Here is a 27,038-nt window from a genome sequence, read left to right as displayed (position 1 = left end):
TAACCAAGGGTTCATTAAGCTCTTGGGGTATATAAGCCACAAAGTTTTCAGTGTGCCCCTGTGCTTGGGAGGTTTGACAGCTCCCTGCTTGGCAACCCAGGACTCACTAGAAGATGTTATTGACAGCAAAAATACTTGTTTTCACTCTGAGTGGTTTCCTAAGACTGGCAATGTGCTTCGACATTGGATTAACCACCAAATGTGTAGAGATACCTGAGGAGATGGACATGTGCCACGAGATTGGGTACTCCGAAATGAGGCTTCCCAACCTGATGGGACACACAAGCATGGCAGAGGTTATCCTAAAATCCACCACCTGGCAGCACCTGGTGCACACAGACTGTCACCCTCACGTGAGGACATTCCTCTGCTCTCTGTTTGCACCCATCTGTTTAGATACGTAAGTACCATGGCTCCATACAGACAGCCTTTTTGTTGGAACAGGGATCAAATTAGACGTGTGTTTGTTGTAATGGAAATGTGATCTCTACTTTATCTGAAATAATTCTGTTAACTTTTTCATACTCAATGCGAATAAAAGTAATGAAAACATGTTCCACTTAAACTTTAGTTTGCTTTGGGGAAATGAATGTTGTTGCCAAAAAAATGTCATGTTTTAGTTTGTTGCAGCTGAAATTTATTCTTGTTAATTTAGGGTTAAATCTAGGCGACACTGAAGCCGAACATCCATTGTGAATAGACTCAGACCCAAAGCTTTTCTCAGATAGTAAGAAAAACATTTTTTAAAAATGTAACTTAATTCTGTAAGCACAACCCAGTCCAGTATACAGACCACGTGCCCAATTTGCACAGCTACCACTTCTATAACTGTATTATTGCTGAAGAATGTCAAATATCTGTATGTGCTTTGCACTGAAATTACTGCTGAAATAATTTGTTATCACTGACTTTAACTGATTCAGTCCGGTGTTTCCTGCGATGCAGATTCATCCATCCTTGTAGGAGCATGTGTGTTGGTGTCCGGGACAGCTGCGCACCCGTGCTTGCCTGCCATGGGCACTCCTGGCCAGCCAGCCTGGACTGCGACCGATTCCCTGCAGATGAGGACATGTGTCTGGCATCGCTTACAAAGGAATATAAATACTTGCACAAAGGTAGGTGGAAGATGGCAGAGGGGCGGGGGGCTGTACTTTATGCTCCAGAGAAACAAAAAGATACAAGAAGCGCAGTTCCCAGTCTGGGATTTTGTATAGTTTCAATAAAATGAAGTGTGGATAGTCTACTCTTAGAGGTGGAAATGGCTATCTCCCTGCATAGCTACAGGCAGTATCATACTCATGACAGCACACTGTATTTGATTTATTTTGAAGTCTCTTTATAGACTTACCAAATTTAATAGGGATCTGAGAAACTCACATATGCACTAAATTGGTTCTCATATCACCTTGGGAAAGTTGGGAGGATTTATTATCTAATTTTCCTTACGGAAACCTGAGTTAGAATGACATTAATGGTCAAATGTTCAAATGTGCTCAGGCTTATTTATGTATGCAGGAAGTAGTAGAAGTAGGTTGCTGCTGGCACACCCCAATTCGTATGGTCAGTCTTAGTTCAGCTGAACCCAGGATAATTGACAAAATTGCTCACCCAACACATTCCTCACCCACCACAGACATATTAAAAATAATACTCTACTTGATACTGACATTTGATGCTAATGATTGAGCTTGTCAGTCTGAACAAGGAGTGAATGGGCATGGAAACTGAAACTCCTTTTCTTTCTTAGCCATGTTTTCAGAGAAGTATGTGGATTCACATACTTCACATTATCACTGAACAACTGTGTATTTTCTATACCATGCCTGTAGTTAAGCAGTAGGCTCTCAGTAGGCTCACAGTAGAAAACTAATACAAAACTTTCTAAAAGGTAATGATAAGACTTTACAATTTCTTACCAGTCCTACCAAAGCCTGCATGCCAGACCTGCCCAGCAGTGGAGGAATTCTTTACACACAAAAGAGTTCTTGAAGTTTTCTGTGACAATAACTTCGGTAAGTCCTTGCGAATACAGCTCATATTAAAGAAACTAGCAGCTCTCTTTCAAAAGTGCTTTAAAATTAAGATTAAAGTAGCTGACAGTTTCTGCTGAGATTTCAAAGTCTGCATCCTGAGAGGATGGTTGCTGACTTAACTTTATGTTATTTTTCAGAATATGTTCTTTCTGAGCAAAATATTTATTTTGCATGAAAGACTTCTTTATGATCTACTCTACAAAAAAATACCTTTTCTGTTCTTGTTGAGCTGGCTACCTTGTAGTACAACATGCTTTATGGAAAGTATTTCTGGCAAAAGCACTCAAATTAGCCGATTTGTCTTTTATCAGTATTTAAACCCAAAGTAAAGCTTTGGTTGTTTGACCAGTGAATGTCCTGTTACCCGTGTGTGTAAGTTGTTCATGACACATAGCTTACTGAAAAGACTCAGAAAAGACTCGGAAAATCGTAACAGTCAAATTTTTACTTTGTGTTGTCTTATTGGAGTGACAGGAAATACTTTTGAGTTTGCCCTAGAAACATCCTGCAAAGTCCTTTGAAGTCAATGCAGAGGCTGTCAGTGAATTCAGCTGGCTTTAGATCAGGCACTGCAGAGAAATTTCATGCTAAGAAGTGCTGGTGGAGTTATGTGGGGTAGGTAGATGCCTATAATGAAAAGGGAGTACCTCAAAGGGTGGTATCAGCAAGCATTACAGGCTATTTTTCCATAGGGGTTTGAAAACCAAGACAAAGTGAGTTTCAGTAGACTTGTTTGGGCAAGGTGGGCAGCCTTGTGCTGTTAGAGCAATGCCAACAGCTTCCAATATCTAATTATCCATGAAGTCACCATCATATATACTGATGGGAAAAATGTATTACTCACCTCTGTGAAAATATGTTTTCCTAGTTGTCTGATTTAGTGGAAAAATCTCAGCTACATAATCTTTATTAAAAAATTTCACTGGTAGTGTGTATTTCTGCATTTGAATAAATGTAGTGACTTATATTTTTCCTTTTTTTTTTTTTTTTTCCTTAGCAGTGAAAGTAAAGCTATCCAAAAAAAGAACATTACTTGGTGACCAAGAGTATAACATTGAATGCCAAGTGGAATTCATTACCCAGGGCTCACTCTTGCCTTATGAAACTCAGCACATGATACAACAGTGGCTGCTTATCAATGAAAACTGTACACAGAAGATGACTCAAACCCATCGTCCTATGGTATATCTCCTTGTGGGAAAGGTTGAAGAGGGTATCGTTTTAGTGAATCAGGTTTACCGCTGGCAGAGAAGGGACTCCCAGCTGACTTTGGCCACTCAGAAGTGGAGATACCATAAGTGCTTGTAAATATTTATCCTAATATTTGTAAAAAGATTATTGTTCTTCTTATGCCAAACCTGTTTTGTAAATAGGAATGTACTATAAATACAATGTAAAGTCTTCATTTCCTTTTAAACTGTATTATAAGTTGAACTTAAACCCAGTGTTATCATAGACTTCTTTCTGTAGCATTCCAGCTATTTTTCAAGTTTGAATTTGGTCAACTATTTATAAATGTTTTTTGAGTTATTGCAAAAATCTGTAATATGTATAAAAACTGACATGAAACTGTTTTAATCCAGCTGAGTACCCTTAGTGTTTTTTTGTTGTTTTTTATTTGTTTGATTGTCTGTTTGTTTGTTTCCTGTAGCATTCACCCTGCTGTTTTCTTGAGTTACGTAACTTTCTCTTGTTTAATGCTTCATTCTCTGCCATTGGAGTATTTTAACAGAAGGTGGCCCTCTGCTGGGCACTTTTGCCAGAATCAAAATGGAATAAACCAGAATAAACAGAGTAACACAATATGGTTAGCCAGCCCCAGTCACAAAGTGTTATTTGGTGTCATTGGTTATTTGGTGTCATTTTACAGTGACAGAGTTGATGTCTCAGTGGTAACATCTCAGAGCACAGGATAAATGCATTTTTAAAATCTTTTTGTTCTTGTGTGACTATCTTGAATTTATCATGGTTTAACTGAAATCTAAATCAGGGCTTCCCTATTAAAAGGACCCTTTTCATTTTCAGACATATTAAAAATGTAAATGAAGAAACTTTACCAGCTGTAGAAGTGGCCTGTAGGAAACCAATAGTATGATAATATTCAAGAAATGCAAAATATTACAGTGGCCACATGATTAGCATCTTCACTTGTGGTGCAATACACTGACAATAAAGACCATATGAAGACACAGCTTTACATAATTTTAGATTAATTTTGAAAATATGTGTAATTATCACAAAAACAGGTATTGGTAGTACATAAAATAGATGCTATTTCAGTAATACAGAATCTGCTATGGTTGTATTCTCTTAAAACAAATATGGGTAAAGTTATGGTCAGTAGCTTTTGAAAACTCCCATCTGTAATGATCAGAGTTCTTGATAAGTCCCCAATAAGTGCAGATTTGTATACATGCTCCTGATGACATCTAGTCCATCATTTTCTATGACAAACCAGAAATCTAGTAGAAACTGGGGGGAAAAAAATAAATAACCTACATTCAGTTTATATTGTATAATGAAGTCACTGTTTCAAAAAATGTAGGTTATTAAAAAAAAAAGGGGGGGGGGGGGAGATGGCAACCCTGGATGTTATATACAGACTGGGGCATGAGAGCTTGGAGAGCAGCCCTGCAGAAAGGAAGCTGGATATTTTGGTTGACAGCAAATTGACCATGAACCAGCAGTGTGTCCTGGCAGCCAAAAGGTCCAGCTGGGGGTGCATCAGGCCCAGCACTACCAGCCGGGTAATGGAAGGGATTGTCCTGCTCTGCTCTGTGCTGGTGCAGCCTCACCTCAAGTACTGTGTGCAGTTTTGGGCACCACAATATATGAAAGACATGAAACTGTCAGAGGAGGGCTATGAAGGTGGTGAAGGGTCTGGAGGGGAAGACGTATGAGGAGCAGCTGAGGTCCCTTGGTTTGTTCAGCCCAGAGCAGAGCAGGCTGAGGGGAGGCCTCATGGCGGCCTGCAGCTCCCTCACGAGGGGAGCGGAGGGGCAGGCGCTGAGCTCTGCTCTCTGGGGACAGCGACAGGACCTGAGGGAACGGCATGGAGCTGGGACAGGGGAGGGTCAGGCTGGGGGTTAGGGAAAGGTTCTGCACCCAGAGGGTGGTTGGGCACTGGGACAGGCTCCCCAGGGCAGTGGTCACAGCACCAGCCCTGCTGGAGTTCAAGAAGCATTTGGACAGTGCTCTCAGACAGGGTCTGATTGTTGGACAGTTCTGTGTAGAGCCAGGAGTTGTACTCAGTGATCCTTGTGGGATCAATATCCTTCCAAATCAGGATATTCTGTGATTCCATGATTTTCTATCATGAACTAGAAAACTAGTAGAAACTGAGGAATAAAAGTTGAAACAACCTATGTTCAATTTATATTGTATAATGAAGTAACTGTTTTGAAAAATGTAGGTCATTTAGAAGCTCAGCTCATTTGATCCTGCTGAGTCTGTGATGGTCTCTACTGGAAAAATCGTAAATATTTAAAGACCTCTGTCGCTGCTTACACACACCAGCTGCTCCAGAAGGGTGTCTGATGAGGTTCACGTCAGAGCAACGTGCAGGCCCCACGGTGAGCAACCCATTTAAAAAGTGCTAGAGAAACATCGCTGATCTTCAGAGGTCCCTTCCAGCCTCGGCCAGTCTGCGATTCTAGTCTGAGCTACTGAGGGGTAGACTCTTGTTACTCTGTAAAAACAGGAATAATCATGTTACCTCGAAGATTACTTATATATTAATTTCCCTTCACTTGAGAGGAAGTCCTGCTTTGTTTGTTTATTTGCACTTGTTAATGTAATAAAAACTTAATAATACATGTAGTTGAACTATGTTTGGCATGAAAATACTGTTCGAACTGTCAGACCTACTTTATGGAGCACTTGCAAAGCAAAGTAGCCTTGGGGCAAATTTGTCATTTTATACATGTTTTAAGGTCTACTGTTCTACACCAACGCTACGTACAGCGGCATAAGCGCCAGCAAAACAAAAAGCAGGAATTTCGGCCGAGAAACTTCCATCCCTCGGCTGCCAGCCGATGCCACATGCCCCCACGGGAGGCACCCGCGGAGCAGCCTTGGCCGCCGCCCTGCGCCCCCTCACTTTAAGGTTGGGGCGTTTCTTAGAAAATCTTCCGGCACCGCCGGGGGCCGGCGGCGAGGCGGGGGCTGCCTTCGGCCCGCCCCGAGCCGCCGGGTGCTGGAGCTGCGGGTGCCCGGGGAGCTGCGGCCGGTGTGTGCGGGGAGGCCGGGGCCGCCCTGCTGGGGGTCGGGGAGCTGTCTGCCAGGCCCCAGGGGTGCTCGAGGCCGTGCGGGGTGGCCGGGCTTCCTCACAGGGAGGGAAGGAGGCGGCAGGGAGGGAAGAAAGGCGGCGAGGGGCCCAGCGGACCCGCGGTGCTGGGTTGACAGAGCCGCCGGCTGCTCCTGGACTGCGGTGAGGTGGTGCTGCGTTTTGAGCCCTTTTTCTCTTCATCCTTTGCCTTCTTAAACAAATGCCTCTAATGTTTTTTTGTTTGTTTTTGAAAGAAAGAAGTTTTAAACACGGTAAATCCCTGTATTGTGGGATCTGTGGTGTATGCAGTGGTATTATTCTGAGGCTTTATACCTTAAGCTTTCACAAATGCCTGTTTCATTTCATGTCAGCCTTGGCAGGTAACTATCCCCATGTAATGCCTGGGAGAAGGCATGCACAGGCCTGACCTCAGCTCCACTGCAGCCTTCAGAAGGCCCATAGCCCAGGCTAGAGGGGCTTGGAGAGCTCGTGCAATCCCTCACCTGCACCAGAAATACCCCTGCTGAGGCCTTGAGCATTCAGATAATCAGGAATCCTGCCTGTGTGAGTCCAGCATCCAGATCTCTGCTGTCAGTTTTTGCACTCTTGCCTCACTAAACAGTCTTGTCAGGGTTCTTCCTAAAAGTTTTTTTTTCTTTGATTTCACTTTGTACTTACAAAGTCAAAAGTGCAAAATTCTCATACAAGCAGATACACTGTGTACACATTCTCACTAGCTAATACTATATTAAGCTTGTTTTATTATATGTTTGTTTCTAGTCTAAAATATGCATCTGGGGATTTTTGTTTTGTTCCATCTATAGCAATGGCTTCAGGAACAGCATTGATTTATGATGAGGAAATGACCAGTCATAAACTACTTTGGCATGAGTAAGTCAATAACATCCTGTCCTTCTTATGAATAGATTCTTATTAGGCCTTCTAAGAGAAGTATCAAGTGAATGAATTCTTTGTAAATGTATTATGAAAAGTCTAGTGATAGACATCCTGTTGTTTTCCTAGTAAACAGAAAGTCTATCCTTTTGAAGAAAAACTTTTTTAAAATTCTTAATTTGTATCCAGATGCCATTATATTAACCTGAAGTTGGATTTGAGAAGCTATAGCCATCCAGTCCAGGAGGCCTTAATAAGACAAGTCTTCAGCTTTAAGCATCTGAGCAAACCCCTAAATAAAGTATTTTAAGCTAATTAAATGCCTTATAAAGCTAAATATCATTGAATTCAGGGAAAAAAAATATGCAGATATACTTAGCTTACTTAGCTGAAACCCTCCAGTTAAATTCTGTTAGAAATTTATATGTGCTGCTTGCTTATATTTATGCGAATGAGACCAATACCTGTGTAGGGCTTGAAGCAAAAGTCTGCTGTTACCTTCTTTCCCAGACCCATTTCTCCTCAGATGACCTGCACTGTAACTTACAGTACCTTTTCATTTCAGTGTTCCTGTGTCTATAGTAGCTAATGCTACTTTAAGTGATGAGAGAAGAAGCAAAAAATGTTATTGTGATTCTTTTTATATAAGAGCAATACATTTCTTTTTGCTTACAGATTTTATATTATTTTTTAGCACAATTCCAAACTGAAAAATATTTAAAGAATTTTTTTAACTTTTTTTTTTTTAATTAGTACACATCCCTCTGAAGATACTGAATCTTTTCACAATGGGAAGTTAAAAGTTAGGCATTATTATTACTACCTGTAAGCTGTGCTGATGTTGTACTATAGTAAAATGATTATCACTTATTTTTAGTCCTATTTGTGATATTGAAGTGCCAGAAAGACTGTCAGCCTCCTATGAGCAGCTTCAATTTTACCATCTTGTGGAAAGATGTGTCCATGTGCCTGCCAGAGAAGGAACAGAAGAGGAGATCCTGTTAGTTCACAGGTCTGAAATTTACTTTCATCACCGTTCAGAGTAATCCAATGAAATAACAATTGTCACATCTACCTCCAGATCATATTTTGCTCCATTTGAAAATGGAGGTCTGCTCTAAAACTCAATGACTTCCAGTAACTTCCATGGCAAATGTGTCAGTCTAAAGTTGTACGTATATATGTATACGTATAGTTTAGGTGCTGAAGTGTGAATCTGCTGTTCTACTAAATACCCATTCTCACTCTGGATTCTTGAGCAATGAATGCTGTTTTATATATAGTATTAAAAGTAAGCTTCTAATAAAAATTGGAACATGACATTAAAAAAAAAAAAAGTATAAAAAATGATATTTCTTTATAAAGATGATAAGCGCCTCTTTTTCCCAAAGACGTGATGGTAACCAGATTCAGCCAAGAGTTTAGATTACTCGACAGGTCCGTGGTGGCATGGCAGGCCTGATGTTAAGCTAGCAAGTCACTTCAGAGATCAGGGTCCTGGTCCGGATCAGTGGGTTTCATGAGTGGTCACAGATAGGGCTACACGACACAACTACAGCATAGCCAAGAGTGAGAGCCTTACCTTAAAAGCAGTTCCCAAGGAAGGAGGGGAAGCCTTTGCTGAAACTTCTAAGTAGAGCTGTTTGGAGACTGTTTGGAGAGTTGTTTGGAAAGTTTGCCTCAATGGAGGCTCCTTCTAGCTCGCTTTTTCAGGTCCACCAGCTGTACCATCTCTAAACAGTTCTGAAGCCAACAGCAGAACCCCAGGGAGGGTAGGGTTGCACTTGGGGGCTCTGACACTTGTGACAAGGACTGTAGCTTGATCCTGAGTCATGCTTAAATTTTCAGATTCCAGAGCAGTATTTTTCCTCAGAATGTACATGTTAGAATGCAGTTAGTGCTGTTTTCCAATATAATTTATTTTCATAGTATGAATGTTGCTGATTGGGTACTGAAGAGACTTGATGATTGTACCCAGTTTAGTTGTTTCTTCTAGATTACATGGGACAAATAAATTCACAAAGGTCTTGTCTTGGTTTCTGTAGGTAAGCTAAAGATAATAGACCTCTTTCCTTTTCAAAGCACTTTAAGGTTGAGACAAGCATATAACTCCTACAAAAATGTTTTGCTTGCATTCAGAGTCAGGTATGAGACTGATGATAAAGTTAAACTAATAATAATTAATAACAAACCAATTATTAAAAAATAAATAATATTAATTTTATAATAATTAATTTTATTAAATAATTAATTATTAATAAACTAATAATTTAACTTAAATTAAACTAACAGACACTCGGGTTCATGCTGGTTTATTCCTGTTAACACCTTCATTTTGTAGCCATTGTTTAGCTCCATTAGGCAACACTACTGTGTCTCTCTCACTTTGCTGTGAAATTCTGCTTGCTTTGGTTTTCCACCTAGGGTAAAGCATCTATGGTCATTGTAATCCTGGCTTAGGACACACAGGAGAGTCAATGCTGTCAGCCTCCATTTCCAGCTCACTACATAACAATACAGCAAGAGAGCAGTGACAGAGTGGAATGATAGGTAGAATGTTGATTCTAGTGCCTTAGCACTTATTGCAGTCTTGAACTAGTGAAAAAAATGAATTAGTACACACCTGATAAAGGATTCATTCAGATAATCTGTTTTCCATGAACAGAGGAGGACTAGAGTTGTAATTCACATGCTGATGACTGCCAGAATCCTAATTTAGTTCTTGTTGGGATGGCATCTTTATGTAGCATGCATTGCAAAACAGATCATAGTGAATAAACAGCCTTTTTGTGCTAACAAGACTAAGCCCTTTTACTACTTTACTATATTCTTACGACATCCAAGAACTTTTACTTTCATAGCGCTCCTGATTCTCTTCACTGTATCCTGCAACTGGCATTCCAGAGTTTTGGATGTGTGAAGTCTCACAGACAAGCCCCTTTTAACATATGTTCTGTTTTCATTACATTTTGCGTTTAAAGCTGTAAGTCTGTTTGCTTCATTAAGTGCTGTGTTATTCTCTCTCTCCTCTGCAGTTCAGAACACTTGGAAGTTGCAAAAAGCACACAGACAATGGATGAAGAAGAACTGAAAAGAGTGTCTGGGAATTATGATGCTTTTTTCTTTCATCCGGTGTGTAAATTAAGCTACTTCCTCTACTGGGAGTTGCACGTATTTGTATTGCACGTATCTGTGTGGCAGTTTTCTAAGTAGGAGAACATTAGCAATAAGTTTTTTTGCCATCTAAATATATTTGCATGTATTTATGACGTTATTATAATTTGTTTCCAATTTAGTGTAATGCTGTAATTTAAACTGGTTAAGTGTTCTGACATCTATTTTGTAATCGTATTGTACCAGAATAGCAGCACGCAATTTTTTTTTCTCTTTGTTTTTGTTACTTAACTACATCACTGTCGGCCATTAGTGGCCTACAATCACGTTTTAATAACAGTCACTCTTAAATGCTGTGCCAGGTAATGGAGGGGAAGTCTTTTCTGGTTTGCTTCTGTAAGATTTTGTTCCTTATTTTCAGAGATGCCATGTCAATTCAGTAGAACTAGTCAATTCAGTATATACATCTCATGTTTCTTACCTCCTCCAGAGAGAACATCCGGAGGAGGTAAGAACAAGGATACAACAATCACAGATAAACCCACTAGAGAGCACATTGGAACTTGTGTTATAAAATTCTGCTTTTAGCTAACTGCATACAACTTCAGTAGGGTAGACTTACGTCTATTTCCTGTTGGGGTGCAAAGCATGTCGTTTGTGATTAGTCTAAAACAAGCTGATGAATGATTGACGGTAGCTGTGAAATTCTCTTTTTCAGAACACTTACTGCTGTGCCAGACTAGCAGTGGGAGCAACTTTGCAACTAGTGGACTCTGTGATGTTAGGCAAAGCGTGCAATGGAATGGCATTAGTAAGGTAAAAGTGAGCATTAGTGAGCAAGTCTTCACTTCTTACCAAAATTTCCTTTGTGAGTAATGATATAAAACTTTGTTTTAGGCCTCCAGGTCACCACAGTCAGAGAAATGCAGCTAATGGGTTCTGTTTATTCAACAACGTTGCTATTGCAGCAGAATATGCAAAATTGAAATACGGTCTACAGAGGTAGGTGCATTGGCCCTAGAGAAGCTTCTCATACTCAGTTATGGCATTTAGATAACTATTTGACATGGTACATTTTAGATTAATGTCTAGACCTTTCTGGGTATCACATATCTTTTTGTTTATAAAATCATCTTTATTTATCTGCATTTCCTTTGGATCTAGGTGCTCTGATTCTGCTGAATGTTTTATTTTACTGATCTTTGTAGAATCCTAATTGTTGACTGGGATGTGCACCACGGGCAAGGAACTCAGTATACATTTGAAGAGGATCCAAGGTTTGAAGGATATTTTATTCTTTATGTTAGCAAGTTAAATACTGCTTCCTTCTCTGTAGAGAGTAAGATTCCTTATCTTTCTAAAACTAGAATCTTACAAAACATTGTTCTCGCTATTTTAGTGACTGTTGTTTTTTACTTGTTATCAGGTAGAAAGAAAAAATCTATCAAAAATAAATATTTAAAACTATTCTACTGTAAAGAATAACAAACACAAAATGAGCAATATGGCTATCTTAGTTTGCCAGTAGGAAGATCTCTCCATATGAGTATTTAGATATCTCTGTTCTTTCTATTCAGGAATCTCTCAGTTTAAATATTCAGGTAGTATTTAGGTAAAACAGATGAGTTTTGTAATGTTTTCTGAAAAAGAACATAGAATTAGGTTCTAGAAACAAGTCTGCTCTTCTGAAAATGTTCTGTCTTTGTTTTGAAGGGAGTGCATACAAGACATTCTAGCAATTGTCCTAGGTTAATTTTGATATAGGACTTTCAGTACCAACTTGTGCAGTCCAGGACTGTTTAGAGAAATAAGGGCAAAGGCTGATTTTGTCTTCATGCTTTCACTCAGTAAGTCTGCTAAGTTCAGTCGTGGAACCTTTTTGTGAAGTTAGATCTGTTTCTTGTATCTTTCAGTGTTTTGTATTTTTCCTGGCATCGCTATGAACATCAAGAATTCTGGCCATCACTCAAAGAATCTGATTATGATGCTGTAGGCTTGGGAAAAGGAAAAGGCTTTAATATAAATTTGCCCTGGAATAAGGTAAATGTTGCTTACAGCACAATAAAGCAAATGCAATAGCTTTATTTCTCATGCATTAGGTAACGCTTGCTGAGAAGTGCACTACTTCGCTTGGTTGGCAGATGTCATAGCATGGTGTACCTCATTTCTGTCAGTGGAATATCTGCAGAGAAACATGGCTCAGAATGTGATTTTTTTTTTTTTTTTTTTTTTAATGAGGGAGAGACAGACATGCACATTATTTTTTTTCTTTGGTATACTGCCTAGCCATCAAATCAGAAAGTATTTCAGAAGATGATTACATTCATCTTTGTTCAGCATAGAACTGAAGCTCATACTTAAGACTAAAAATGGTGTCTGTGTATGCACTTAAAGTACATGGAGTTTGTTTTACTCTATCTCATTTGGTTGCCTCATCTTTAACTTTTGATACTGTCTTTCCCTAAAGTCTTGAAGAACCTCAGAAAAGTCTGTTATTCCACCAGGAAGATCTAACCTACATTTCTCACATTTTGCAGGTTGGGATGGGAAATTCAGATTACCTTGCTGCATTTTTTCATGTGTTGCTTCCAATGGCTTTTGAGGTACTTTTTACTGCTCTCTTTTTTTGAATAACAAAACCATAGGCTATTTCATAAGTGCCATTGAATATCTTGTAGAAATGCAGTACCTGCCAGTAGCACAGTTAACATGTAATTTCTGCTGGTATGAATGGTGTCCTGTCAACATAACAATGTCTATAAAATATAAGTGTTGAAATAATTAGTACAAAGCTCTGCAACTTTTCCATCAAGAATGAAAACAGTATAAATGGGTAAAGTTACTTTTTAATTCAAGGGGAGTATTTGTGTTTATGGTCTGGCTGCAACAATACCTGAATGTGATGTGGTTGAAATCCAAAGCAAAATACTAAAGAATGTGCTACAACTCTCTGTTTTATAACAGTTTGATCCTGAACTGGTTCTTGTTTCCTCTGGGTATGATTCAGGAATTGGAGACCCTGAAGTAAGTAACTTGCTGTGGTTTGTATTGTCAGTCATAAAGGTGTTTGTAAAATATTCCTGCATCTTCAATGTCTAGTAATTGCTAGGTGAAATTTACTTTGACCAAGCTAAAATACACATACGAGTCTTTAAGCTGACCCCAGCTCATTAAATACTATGAGACCTGTAGAGACAAATTATCCAGGCACAATTACTGCATCATTTTTTGCACCTTTCTTTAAAGCAGTTGGTTTGGCAGTTTGTTAAATGCAATCAGAGGAGAGTGTTCTAGTATTCCAAATCAGTCTCATGTATTTCAGATTGTCTTTTTTTTTTTTTCACCAATGTTTTTGATTCAGGGTTTCATCTTTTACAAATATTTTCTTTGATTTAGGGTCAGATGAATGCCACTCCTGAGGTTTTTGCCCACCTTACTCAGTTCCTGATGCAGTTAGCTAATGGGAAGCTGTGTGTCGTCCTAGAGGTAAACACTTTAAACTTAACTCAGTCATTGCTTCTTTTTACATCTCTTTGAGAATCAGAAATATAAAAATGGCAAAGATTTGACAATGTCCTTAAGACAACACATTTCTTCTGATGCCTAAGACTTGATTTATTTTTTTTTTTTTAAACTTAAAACACTGAAATGGAGCATATGGTCATTGTTCCAAAAACACATCCTTAACAGATGTGTTCAGTTCTTGTGTGCAGTGACTGTAGACTGCTGCTCTGGATAGTCCCCAGCACATTAAAATGTATATAGTGAATAAACTGCATTACCAATGCTTCTCCAACTTTGTCTTGCTCCGAAGAGTTTTAAAAATCTTTAACATAAATATTCTCTTACTTGGTAACAGAGCTCTTGCTAACTTGCTTAGATGTTTTTAATCAAAAAAGCAGGAGATCTTTTTGAAGAGCTCTTTTTTTTAAAAAAAAAAAAAAAAAAAAAAAAAAAAAATTCCTCATTCTGAAATCTGTATTTTTACTCCCCCTTTTCATGTTAGAAGAATGGTAACTTTTCAGTTTAATAACTGTGGATTCATTACTGGCAACAAGGTCTCCAAGACTGAATTGTTTAGGAATTGATTAAGTTGACCTCTGCTTTGCTTGACTTGTCTTCTGTCATCCTTTTCTTCAGCAGGTTATTATTATAGGTACTTCTATCTGCTAGCTAACTTGCAGATAAGCATCCCCTCATGACACAGATGATGTGACTGCTCTGCAGGTGGTATGCAGGAAGCAGTCTATCGTCTTTAATTCAGCAGTCTTAAATCTATCTTCAGTTCTTCTCTGCCTTCTACCAAATCATCAGGACAGGCATATCTTAGAAGTGTCAGGCTGTGGGATATCTCCGTTGTGCAAACATTTTAGAGGACAGTGATAGTATTTACCTCCTAAGAAGTAAAGAATTGTAGAAAGTGGCATGCCTTGGAGATGGATGGAAGAAAATAGGTTTTTAGGGTTTTCAGGGTATCTGTTTTCCAAAATGAATTGAACCATGATAAAGTAAGTTGAGTCATGGGATGCCTGTGGTCCAGCAAGTAGCCTCTTCATAATTTTCTATATGAAAATAATGGCATAGATGTGTTTGCATATCGTCCTCATTTATGTGAATTCAGCTATATTTCAAAAGTTTATTTCCTGTGATGATTTTCAAATTTCACAACTACGTGTTCCTTATGTGGCACAAAATACTTCTTTCCTAGGGTGGATACCACTTGAAGTCCTTGTCTGAATCAGTCTGCGTGACTGTAAAAACTTTGCTTAGAGATCCTATACCTCAAGTAACTGGAGAAATGGCCCCTTGCCTAAGGTAAACACGTGAATAATTTCAGACTAACCATTATGTTTATCAAAGAGACTGAAGATATGCATGCTTTGAACACTTTGCTGACACAAGGTTCTGTATGATGCTTTATAATGCATAATTTTCTGCTTTAGATAACTTGCTTTCTGAAAAAGTCATCCAAGATGCAGTTTTGCATACTTTTGCTTCTGAAATGATTTCAAGTTTCAAGAAGTTCTTAATGACATACATAATTTTATGCTATTTATCCTTGGGCCTTGTTTCCCTGCAGAGATCCTTCTCAGTGTTGAGACAATCCTGCTGTAATCAAGGCAATGCCAGTTAGTAACAGCCAGTATTTTGGAAAGTATGTAATTTCAGAAATTAGTTTTTCAGACTCCAGGACCCTTTTAGTTGCAAGAGCTGGAGCTGGCCTTGCTGCCATCAGTGAGAGCTGATGCTGTGCAGAGCCCCTTGTGATGACTCCTTGAGTTTCTAGAGTTCAGAGCATTGAGGCCTGGGTTGCTAAAGCACTCAAATGTGTGGAGCTGTACCAAGATAATTTAAACTTGGGTCTAACTTATTTTTGGAGACAGTAAAACTGTGTTTGAACAGTAGTGTATCTGACCTAGTGAAGCATTCCAAACCTTGGGCCTGAATCAGTCCCACAACTAAACAGTGGTTTTATCTCTTCCTGTCTGTACCATCTCCTCCACATTCTGTCTTCAGTCTCTCTCCTGCTTCAATAGTTGTCCCATGTCTTTTTTCAGCAGTAATGCTGCTCATGCATTTTGGTGTGTAGAAGCCAGCATCTACCACTTGACAATGTTAGGTAAAGCTCAGATCATTCAGGAAAGCAGCATAGGTTACACAGGCTGGTAGGCAGAGTTGGATTTAGTAAACCCCAGTGCAACAGAGCTGATTCTTTTGCTCCCAGTGCATCCAATAGTACTTGGAGCACCTCTTTTTTTTTCTCCTCTACCAACTGTAATATATCAGGCTGCTATCATCCTAGGTAATACAGAGTTGATTACTTATTCACCCATTATATCAGTCCAGCACCTGAACACCTTACAGATAATCTCCACATATGCAGAATTTGTCCTGGATTTCCTGTGATATGAATTATGTTTTTATGACAGGTAGCATAAAAGGGCCATTTGCCCGTAGTGCTAACAGTGGTAGTAAAAAGAGTTCAAGAATAGCAAGAAATGTGATTTACTTGTTTTCTGTCCCCCTTTCAATCTCTCTGAACAGGCCGTTCAGCTTTTGAGTGAATTTAACTATATCTGTACATTCTGTAATCTCTGAGATGATGAAATCTCTGACAGAGCAGAGAAAGACATAAAATCCTGCGTTTCCTGAAGTCAGGGACAGCTGTGCTTCATCCAGCAGCAGTCAGGATTTCACTCAATGTGTGTAAATGCATTTACTTGAAAGGCACATGCTGCACATCTTCCTCACTTTCCTTTTATAACTCTTGCATCTGATCTTTCCAAGAGATCTGGCTATTGACTCTCATTCTCTTTATTTTTCTGTTCTGTGTTTTTGGAATAGACCAGAGCTTGTTCCTGTTCAATTATGTTTTGTTTTTCATTGAGGTAAATTGTGTTTCCTGTAGTTTCATTGCTGCTGATACTGTTAAACCTGTTTCTCTTACAGTGCTATTGAATCTATTCAGAATGTGAGAGCAGCACATAAACCCTACTGGAAATGGTTGATGTATGAAGGTAATTAAATGTGATTGATTATTGCCTCTGGTTTAAATGAATTGAACTACCAGTGATTTGTCTAATGATTGGTAAAGCACTGTGAGGCTTCATACAGGGCCAAGCCCTCAACTGGTCTGAAAAAAACAAACAAACAAACACAAATACCTTTTATTAACTGATGAAGCTGTCAAACATCACACCAACAAGTAGTGCTTTAATATCTTTGTTTGTGTATGCTGTTTTCTGTGTGGAGAAGAAAATGGAGGTAAGGTTTATTATTATTGTTTGTGACCTGTCCTTAGATTAAAAAGAAATGTAGCATCATTGAAAAATAACATCTGTGGCAGGAAACATTGTAGTTAGTGCATGGAAATAAGTATGCACACTATGAATATAGGTGTACTTTGTTTTGTAAATAAATGTAAGTAAATATTACTGCTCCAAAAAGAAATACATGTGAAACCCCTCTTTTTTTCCCCCTCTAGACACATCGTTCTTGCATAATTTGAGCACCAAATCACACTTAGCAAAGACAAGTAATACAAATCCCTCTACAGACCATGAAGATAAGATAATTAACAACAATGAAGCTGTCAAAATAGAAAGGTTTCTGGAATTGCACATGAGAAATATTCTATCTCCAGTGCCTTCCATCAGAACAGCAACAACTGAGTCAAAAGCTTCAGCATTCTTGCTCCCAGCACCTGTTTGTGTGGTGAAGGAAATGGACAAAAATGAAGTGAAAGCTCTTGCCAGGTTGGTCCTATTTATTTAATTCCCAGCATGGTTGTGAGGATGAGAGGTCTTGGTACAGACTGTCATCTAGTTTTGTCTCTGCAATGGTCTTTCTGGCCTCAGTCTCTTCAGTCATAACCAGAATTACTTTGAAAAATGAAAAAATCGGTGTTCGTTATCAGTCCTTTACAAAACTAATCAGAGTATTTGAGAGAAAAATAGTTCAAGAGAGAACAGTGCAAATGTGTTTATTTAGAAAGAGGTTTGGTTAGGAAGATGCCTTAAAGCTCTGTGTTCACTTTTAGCTGGAAAAAAAATATCACACCAGACTGGTCTGATTTGAGAAGCTTGACTTTTTAACTTCGTAAGTCTATTTCATGACTATCATCAGGCATTTTTTGGTTTCTTTCCAGTACAGAATGGAAACAGGTTTAGGGAGCTTGAGATTGTTAGGCAAGAGTGTTGTCATCTTCCTGCTAGGTCTTTGAGAGTGAGGGTGTAGCAGCATCTGTACAAAATGTACCCTGTCAGCAGCAACTGCAAAGTACTGTCAGACAGTGTCCTCTTCAAAAGCATTATTGCCCCTAACCTAGTTTTTCTCCATATAATCTATTTTACAGTGACCTTTATGCAGATCTTGTGAAAGAGGACAAAACCTTGCACTCTCTTGGCAGTATGTTGGCCGTCCTAGATAAAATACTAAAGAAGGAGGTAACGATAATGTGCTTTAATCATGGGGATTGGAGGAGGGGGTGTATTCCTCTGATTCCTGCTTCTACACTGTCATCTGGATATTAGTTACTATGTAATTCACAACCCCACTAACCGCATCTTAATTGTGCTAGATAACAAGAGTGAGTATGCAACATGAGAAAGCATTTAGGAATAGTTGTTAACCCCAAAACATCGTTCTCGTTATCTTTGGGCCAGGATATTGTCCAGCTTTGCTGCAGTCAAAGCTTATGAGGCAGTAAGAACTTCCATTGCTTTCAGACACATACAGGTGAGCCCTGGAAGCGTTCACTCTTCCAGTTGCTGGAGGCAGAAGGCTGTGTATCAAGCACCATTGAGCAGCAGCAAGAAGTCAGAGCAAGAGATCTCTATTTTTTTCCTGTCTGAATGCACAGAGTTTTGCCTTCAGTCTTTAGAAGAGAGTTTACTTCTGTATTTCCCTGTATTATAAGATGCCATTCTACACAAAGCTGTACACCCTTATTGTTATATATACACAATAATTTACTCGGTCATTTGTTTTCCTGCCCCTTCCCCCTGATAGATTTAACGGAGTGGTTTACAACACCAATGTGTGCTATGATTCTAAACAGTAATTCCAATTGCAGAGTCAGGAATGAAGATAAGGCAGGCTTAGAGGTTGCAAGTTTGTATTTATGTATAACAATTTTGAAAAGCAAAGAGAAAAACTGTAAGTTAAAAAATGAAATACAGGATTTGTATTATGTTATAATAAAGCAGTCTTTTTTTGAATGACAAACTCTCTTTAAAGTGTCAAGCCAGTGAGGAAGACTTACCTGTCAGAATGGTGTCCTTCTTAAAAGCCTTCTTCCTGCTGTTGTTAGTCATGACTAAATTTCAGGGACAAACTTCTAACATTATAAGCTGCACATACCTCTAGAAGAGCCTATAAATAGATGTGAAAAATTAGTGGTAAAAGGAAATAGAACTTGTCATGAGTTGCAGATGCTAAGCTAAGCTTTTTGTGTTGACAAATACAAAGAGGGAGAGCATGCATTATCATTTTGTGTACCTTCCATGTAGAGTTCAAAGCACTACAGAACACAAATGAACACTTAAAGGTTGATGGAATAATACTGTCATTGTGTTTCCAGAAAGGAATAGCTTGTGTAAGTTAAAGGAAGAGTCACAGTTTAGGGACAGTCTCCTTTTCCTTGTCTGTTTTTCTGGTGCAGTTTCCCTACTGGCCAAGTGACTGCATCCAATCCAGAGACTATTGAGAGAAACAGTAAAGATGACCTTCCCCTACAACAGCTTTTTATTTATTTATTTATTTATTTTACAGTTGCCTTTCAGCATAGCACCATGCTTCTGAAATAATACAACAGCTCTTGGCATAATGATCAAATGTGGCCTCTTTGTTGAAAATGAATTACTAACCTCTTAACCTTAGGATCCCTTTGGTGCAGCTTTGTCTGATTGATACATATAAATGAGTAAAATTACAGTTGGTACAAATAAGAAATAACATGAACTACTGCAGCATTAATTATTTCTGAATAAAAAATATATTTTGCAGGTATGCAATGGAATTGCAGATTCACTCACAGCTTCTGTTTCTGTTGGTGTAGCACTAAGATATTCTGTTCATTTTGGATTTCAAAGGTGAATTTGAATCTTTTGCATTTGGTATCTCTAGGCAAAATGTAAAAATAAGATAAAAGTGTACGAAACATGGAAAGTTGCCTTTGAAAAGCTTAATTTTGGATCAAATAACTTCTTCATGTGCATAGCATTTTCAATAGGCTGTACAGACAGTGTTGTATATGCCAGCAAACCTCTTGAGTTACTAAAGGCAAAACATTTTTAAGGATGACTGTTGTGTGAGCCTTTTTTTTTGCCAGATTTCAACTCTCTTTGCCCTGAGGACATTTTTTTTGCCTTTTTTTTTTCCACCCATAGGACTGATGGGGAAGAGTTCCCTTGAACTCATAAATCTCTCTGATGAGAGATTTATGAACCAAAATAGTTCATCAGAATGAACCAAATTCAGAAACAATGTACGTTCTGTTTTATGTCTAATCTACATGTAAACTCTTTAAACAAATTGCACTAATTGGGAAAAAAATACTTGGAGATGTAAATACATGTGTATATATGATTTTTCTTTGTGTTCTACAGAGTGCTTTGCATATTTGTTGGAGACCTGCAGATCATACCAAACACAGAAGATGGGTGAGGTTTCTCTTTACTTCAAGGAGTCAAATCCCATAAGCTCTGTAAATGTTCATAAGTGTCCATATGTTTGATGAAATCTGCACTAAGGAATCAGTCGTGAGCAGATTTTCATTCGAGTTTAACCTGAAACAAAATACAAAGCATCCCAAAATATATCTCTAAGACAAAGTTGTATCTCTAAAAGACACCATGTGAATTTTAATAGTACGTTTAAAGTATAATCCTTCTATATCAATCAAAATTTGGATTTTTACTGAAAACGTAATATTGAATGTACAAAGTCATAAGGCTGCAAGTATTTAAAAGGGAATTTTGAAATGGTAAATTGATATATGAAAGAAATATACATGATATTAAAATCACTGATAGAAATGAAGGTGTGTATGATCAAACTAAAATCACCAATATGAAATATGCTATTACAGATATACAGACTGTGGTCTGAATCTACCTGCTTGTGAACCACACGTGAGATTGATCAGGATCTGTTGTAGCCCTGCAGCAATTGCAAGAATATAATAGAATCATAGAATCATTAAGGTTGGAAAAGATCGGCAAGATCATCTGGTCCAACCATCTCCCTACCACCAGTATTACCCACTAAACCATGTCCCTAAGCACCATGTCCAACGTTTCCTTAAACACCCCCAGGGACAGTGACTCCAATACCTCCCAAGATGAATCATATCTCTAAGAGTATTTTCTTAGTCTGTATTAATTAAATCAGGAGTGAAGCTCTGTGCAGGAACCTCTTAGTTTAACATACAGCCCTATCTATTCTGCAAAAAGGAGAATGTGAAATTCTCTTTTGACAGTTTTCAGCTAAGCAACGTTGATTTCACATGTGTATCATGTCCCTGTTGGAGATACTCCTGTAAATGTGTACCATCAAATTAAATCAGTCCATTTTTCTGTTTGGGAATACCCATATAAATCATGATGTAATTCTTTTTTTTTTTTCATTTATTATCTTTTAAAAATTACCTTCTTTAGGAGAAGAGAACAAGGATGTGACTAGTAGTTGTAAAGAGAAGTAAAATAAGGAAGGAATAAAATCACACAGAAAATAACCAACTTTCACAACTACAATAAATCTAGTAAAAATCCAATTATTTTATGGCCTGCTTCTGTTCCTTCTCAAGAGCAAAAGTAAAGTTCAAAAAATTCAAAACTGAATTATCTAGATTCACTTTTTTACTAATTTACAGAAGCCCTAATAAAACCAGACCCATTTCTTCTATGTCTCAAATCTTGTATAGCCATCTACACATCACCAAGTGGGTGTATGACACTACAGAATCAACTTAGTACATTTATATTCAAAACTTACTAATAAACAGTTTGTATATGTTGCAAACTATGTGTTTGTTTTGTCCTAGTGTTTCAGCACTATGGTTTCTGAAAATGTGGAGATTATGAGAGGGAACGGCAGTTAAGATATAGCAGTTTAAATTATGACCCAGCATAGCATTAGGGCATGATAGATAATATCCAAATGTGCTACAAAGCCACAATCCTTAAACCTTCCTCTTTCTGATGTTGTGTAATCTGCTTCTTTAAAAATCCCATGTCTGTCTCACTCATAGACTTTTCACTCACTGCTTCAGATGAAAAAACATAACAAGCAACACTTTCACCCAAAAAAAAGCACAAGGAGGAAAAGTTCAGTTGGTCTCAAATAAAGAGATCAGATGGAAAGCAAAAACATGAGTTTTGCAACAAAAACCTAGCACACAGTTATGGTGCCTGATGACTAGCATAAGCTAGGGTCTGAGAACAAAAAAGCAAAATACCTTGGTTCTTCGTATATGTTCAAATATGTACTGTATAATTTCAGAGTATAGTGCACTTGTGCTGAGTTCCTTATTGACAGTCATCTTTACTTCTCTATATCTTTCTTTGCCAATTCCCATTCTTCTTAAAAGTGATTTGCTTGTAGTCTTTAATACTTATTTAAAGTATTTTTAATATCTTGAAAAAGGTATGATTTCAATTTAATTGGTGTTTACATGATGGACATAATGATACAAATAGTTATTTGCTCTTGAGATATGATTTAGTATTTAAGGAATGATGGAAGAAGGGAGATATTTTTATCTCGCTGGAAGTTGGTGGTGAAGTACTGAGATGTGGCTTTTGATTACAGAAAAGTACTTATGATAAATGTTTGCGAGAAAGAACAATCTGGAAAGATCGGCTCTAAATACTTTATTTCTCTAAACTGGAAAGAGGTAAGATTCACTTTCTGGAAACAACGTAAGATAAAAACTTTTTATAACTGAAATAATAGAATATATTTACAAACTTTAAAAAATGGCACTGAGAATTGCTCCTCTCTCTAATTTGCATCTTTGAAAATACTTCCTTTTTTGACCTTTCATGGTGCTACTCCTTAACAGGTCTTTAGTGTGTATTAGAATGCATAGGTCTGAGGAAACGTTCGTTGGCTACTGTATTTTATCTTCAAGAAGGCAGATTTACCATGCAAAGACACTGAGGAAAATATGAATAATCAGTGTTGAACAAAGCTGTGTGTTTAATATAAGGATTGCTGCAAAAATAGATCAGTATCCTGTTTCCTAGGTCAATGAAAAGCTTTTTGTGGTGCATATTATGTTTTTTTATCCTCTCTGGGAATTTGGGGCTTTACATTTGTGCTAAACTGTTTCTCATTGCTGTTAAAGGATGCGGACAAGAATGACTTCTATTCTGCTGTACTTGGATTCATTCTTCCTGTAGCATATAGTTATCAACCTGATTTGATAGTAATAGCTGTTGGACCAAACAGGAGCATTGGAATAAGTGGAATTTCTCTTCTTTTTGGTTTACTACAAGGACTAGCAGAATCTCGAATTCTTGCAGTGATTGAGGTAAGAAGCGGTGCTGAGCCATGGTACTTCAAAATGTGCAGTGCAGAACCCAAATCAAGCAGCATCATGGCTGCTGTGTACTGCTTCGAGCTCCTCTGTTGAAAATACTGGCTGCTTGGTACCTCTGAATCCACTACAGAAACAGCCCAAGTTTCTCTCTGGCCTGAGAACAAAGGCAGACACAAACACACACCGAGGTGTAGGCAGCCTGCATGATTGAGAAACTGAGACATGAATGCAAGGCTTGAAGTCGTGGTTATGTCTGTGCACAATAGATACTGTTGTGACAGCTTGCCTCAGTTTGGAGATTAGCTTCCCTTTCCATGTTAGGTGCCAGTGAGCATGTCTTCCATGAACTTGTTTAATCTCTTGAACTCAATTTACACTCTCAGTCTATGCAGCATCTTGTGACTGTAACACGGTTTCTCTGTGTGTCCTGTGAAACAGTAATTTCTGGTTGCTTTTGTGCCTTCTAGTTCTTTATTGGGAAACAGTGAATAAATTACATACACAATTTTATTCTAAGCTGTTCCCCAGTAACTATCCAATTAAAGACATACCATTCATTAAGCTGCCAATTAAGTGGATTTTAACATATTTATCCTGTAGTCTTCTCAAATGCTATTTGTTTTAATTTACAATGTTGATATGTAAATTGTCTAAGCCAATGTAACTTGATATAAAGTATACTGAAATAGTGTACGTGCGCATTGCTAATTAGGAGTATGAAATGGAAAGTCTAGCTGATAGACTGAAGGGTAAATTCAGAGATAAATAGAAAGGAAGACATACATCTTTAAGAAATGACTGAGACACTTACACTGGTGCTCTGCAGATAGCTCCAGAAAATGTGCTGAGATATTCTAAAGTGAGTGCTTGGCTTTTTAGAATAACTGAACAATTACTTTTGTATTTTAAAAATAAACAGTCTTACAAATAAATGTTAATAATCTTCATGTGTGAGGGACACCAGAACGTAACTTCTGAGAGCAAATTACATTGATTTAGGAATGTCATTGTGTCAGGAGTTCAAAGAAAAGTCATTACTCAATGAAGCACAGTGTATCACTGTTTTCTGCAGATAGAAGGTAAATGATGCAGCAGCTCCATTCTTCCCTTTGCTTCCTTTTTAACATTTTCTACCTTTAATCTAGCATTATTTCTTCTTAGTCACAGAAGTAAATCTGAGATTCTTTCTTTATTTAAAAAAAAAAAAAAAAACTTTAAAGTGATTAACGTAAATTTACATTTTCAGAACCAATATATTTGTTTTGACACCTTTTTATTTGAAAATTGAAAGTTGCTCATTCATGTTGCTACTACTAGCAACTTAGTTACAACAGCTTGTTTGAAACTCTGTCAGGTATTACTGAAATGACAAAAGTTTGTATTGGAAGTGTACTTTCTATTTTCTTCTTAAACAGGACACAGATGTAAATCTAATGCAAAATGTAGCCAAAGCACTAGCAGGTGCTTCTGTGCCTCATGTTGGAGCTTATGTACCTCCTACCCAAGAAAAAGCACATAAAATAAAAATATTAAAAGACCAGCTTCAGCAGGACTGGAAAATGCTTCAGTGCTCAGGTAACTCATCTTTAGTTCTTATTAATATATATGTTTTTAAAGAGATGACAAAATACAACTGATTTCGCTCAAGTCAGTGGGACACTGAAGTCAGTGGGAGCACACTGATCTAATGTGAGCAGTATGAAACTAGGAATGCCTTTGATTCTGCCCATTGAGACAGAGGGCACTGAATTTCATAGCATAGGAACTGTACCCTTGGGAACTCTGAATGTTGTTACTCCAAAATTTTGTTATTTATCCTGACATAAATCTACCAAAATATGTGTTTAAAGAATGGCTAATAAGATTGGCTCTGATTGCCAATGTGTTTTCTGAATACAATGTAGAATCAGGTAACATTTTTAAATAACTGGAAATAATTTTGATTAACTCGGTGATTAGATGTGCTTAAAGGACATTCACAAGCAGTTGAAAAGCAGGTATGCCAATTGTATAGGAATCAGATTAGGCAGGTATTAGGCAAACAAATTTCTGTTGAATAATCTTTTGCTTTGTTTTTAAAGCAGAAAATTCATAAACTTAAACAATGGTAAAGGTAGGCATCTCTCTCTGAAAGAGCTCTGCTTGCTTTCAGAAGAAATGGCCAAGAGCAGAGGTCTGGTTCTAATAGTGTTCTTATAGACTTGGGAATTGTGGTATGAGCTCAATTAATAACTCTTAATCTTATTGTTGTTCTTTTCAGTGAAGGATGGGATTTCAAGTAATTGACTTCAGTTTAGAACCGTACTACCCAACAGAAGAAAATGCGTCACTATTAATTTTGCCTTTTAAATCATCAGGGAAAAAAGATGGTTGATCTCTAAACAGAGTAAGAACCATTCACAATTGTCTACTGTTTTTAAAATACTTAAAATTCATAGTTTCAACTAGAGTATTGTGCTTGTAAATTCTGTACTGGCACCAATTATGCAAGACTGACACTTGAAGCCTACCTACTCCCATGCTTCATTACTACAAATTGGGACCTGTGTCATTTATGACTGCAAAGTCTGATTGCACATGCACTAGCTTGACTGTATGAATGCTAAAGTAGTCCAGAAGACAGGAATCTGAAATGAGCAATCGTACAAGCCAAACATTCCAAAATTACTCAACATCAAAATGCTTGCACTGCTGCCACTACACCATTTCATTGGAATGGAAGTTTAAACGTAACGAGTCCTTTGGATTCGTGAATTTTTCCTATGACTTAAAGGATTCACCAAATACAGTCGTCTTTAATTTCTCTGGTCAGTCAGTTGCAGGAAGTTAGAAAGAAAAGTTAGGAAGTTAGAAGAAAAGCAGCTACACAGCTATAGTTTCCTAGATCATACTTGTGTGGTTGAGACTAAATTTGAACTTATACAGGGCATGTGGAAAAAATATTTTGCACATATAAAATTACAAATACATAATTCTATAAAGCAGTGTAAAGATTAAAATAAAGTTTACAACCTGTATACATACTGTAAATATTCTGTGGATAGGGGACTTCATTCTACCCTCATTTCAAATGCAATTTTTCTATATATAGCAAATAAAAAGAAACACGCCACCCCCCAATTTGATAGTGGCCTAGGGGTAATATCATGTGAATACTCAAAATTACTGCCTCAGGAAGTTTATTTAGCCATAATGTGTCTCGTTTTCCAGCATTCCAGGTACATTTTGTACTCATTGTCAGGAGCATTTTTCTGTGATTATGACTTCAGTAATGTAAACTTTTGCCTCAAAGCACTTAAAATTCTGTCTATGCATAATTAGGATTCCTACAATTGTTGGTACTGGGGTCAACTAGATATCATTTGAATAATTAGGTCACTCTTCACAGTCCTGTTTTTAGAACTATTCCAAGTGACACCCTTCTAGTTCACACTGGTTTTTCAGTTAGGCTGAATGGGAAATGGCATTTAATCCTTGAAAATTTTTGAAATGGAAATTATTTTGGAAGATACTAAAATTTATGTCAAATGTTTTCACAAGCGACAGTTGAAGAACACAAGACGTTCTGTTTCAGTTCAGAATTTCTTTAAAATAAACTGAAGTTCTGTTTGGAGTTTGAAGTTACTCTGAATTGAAATCTGAATTGGGTTATGATATGTCAAAATGGGCTAGGTGGGTATCTGCC

At 37.7% G+C, this 27,038-nt stretch overlaps 2 protein-coding genes across 4 annotated transcripts; both read left to right on the top strand.

Moving 5' to 3' along the window:
- Positions 1-113: 113 nt before the first annotated feature.
- Positions 114-3,341, top strand: LOC118177105 (secreted frizzled-related protein 2-like). Its single transcript, XM_035344511.1, has 4 exons — positions 114-400; positions 946-1,115; positions 1,920-2,012; positions 3,031-3,341. Exons 1-4 carry the CDS (start codon positions 114-116, stop codon positions 3,339-3,341), a joined length of 861 nt encoding a protein of 286 aa, XP_035200402.1.
- Positions 3,342-6,137: 2,796 nt separating this feature from the next.
- Positions 6,138-25,711, top strand: HDAC10 (histone deacetylase 10). Of its 3 annotated transcripts, none has more exons than XM_035344484.1 (22): positions 6,138-6,261; positions 6,672-7,011; positions 7,081-7,191; positions 8,072-8,206; positions 10,230-10,326; positions 11,027-11,124; positions 11,206-11,310; positions 11,517-11,585; positions 12,222-12,348; positions 12,846-12,911; positions 13,273-13,332; positions 13,705-13,794; positions 15,017-15,123; positions 16,759-16,826; positions 17,294-17,564; positions 18,164-18,254; positions 19,816-19,901; positions 20,418-20,471; positions 22,621-22,705; positions 23,159-23,344; positions 24,769-24,928; positions 25,614-25,711. In XM_035344484.1, the coding sequence occupies exons 3-22, from the start codon at positions 7,127-7,129 to the stop codon at positions 25,637-25,639; spliced, it is 2,046 nt and encodes a 681-aa protein (XP_035200375.1). In that variant the 5' UTR covers positions 6,138-6,261; positions 6,672-7,011; positions 7,081-7,126; the 3' UTR covers positions 25,640-25,711. The 3 variants fall into 3 exon arrangements, with proteins under 3 accessions (XP_035200375.1, XP_035200391.1, XP_035200384.1); XM_035344493.1 differs by lacking the exon at positions 6,138-6,261 and adding an exon at positions 6,423-6,572; XM_035344500.1 differs by lacking the exons at positions 22,621-22,705; positions 24,769-24,928; positions 25,614-25,711 and having other exon boundaries at positions 23,159-23,343.
- Positions 25,712-27,038: the final 1,327 nt, after the last annotated feature.

This window comes from Oxyura jamaicensis, chromosome 1, assembly GCF_011077185.1.
Source record: "Oxyura jamaicensis isolate SHBP4307 breed ruddy duck chromosome 1, BPBGC_Ojam_1.0, whole genome shotgun sequence".
Classification (NCBI taxonomy): domain Eukaryota; kingdom Metazoa; phylum Chordata; class Aves; order Anseriformes; family Anatidae; genus Oxyura; species Oxyura jamaicensis.
This window is presented reverse-complemented; position numbering and strand designations above follow the sequence as displayed.

Bases quoted from the DNA above. Each gene is read 5' to 3' on its own strand.
- LOC118177105 (XM_035344511.1), top strand. From the start codon at position 114: ATGTTATTGACAGCAAAAATACTTGTTTTCACTCTGAGTGGTTTCCTA. The intron at 1,116-1,919 runs GTAGGTGGAAGA...ATTTCTTACCAG, and splicing joins ATATAAATACTTGCACAAAG to TCCTACCAAAGCCTGCATGC. The intron at 2,013-3,030 runs GTAAGTCCTTGC...TTTTTTCCTTAG, and splicing joins TTTCTGTGACAATAACTTCG to CAGTGAAAGTAAAGCTATCC.
- HDAC10 (XM_035344484.1), top strand. From the start codon at position 7,127: ATGGCTTCAGGAACAGCATTGATTTATGATGAGGAAATGACCAGTCAT. The intron at 8,207-10,229 runs GTCTGAAATTTA...TCTCCTCTGCAG, and splicing joins GAGATCCTGTTAGTTCACAG to TTCAGAACACTTGGAAGTTG. The intron at 11,125-11,205 runs GTAAAAGTGAGC...ACTTTGTTTTAG, and splicing joins AATGGAATGGCATTAGTAAG to GCCTCCAGGTCACCACAGTC.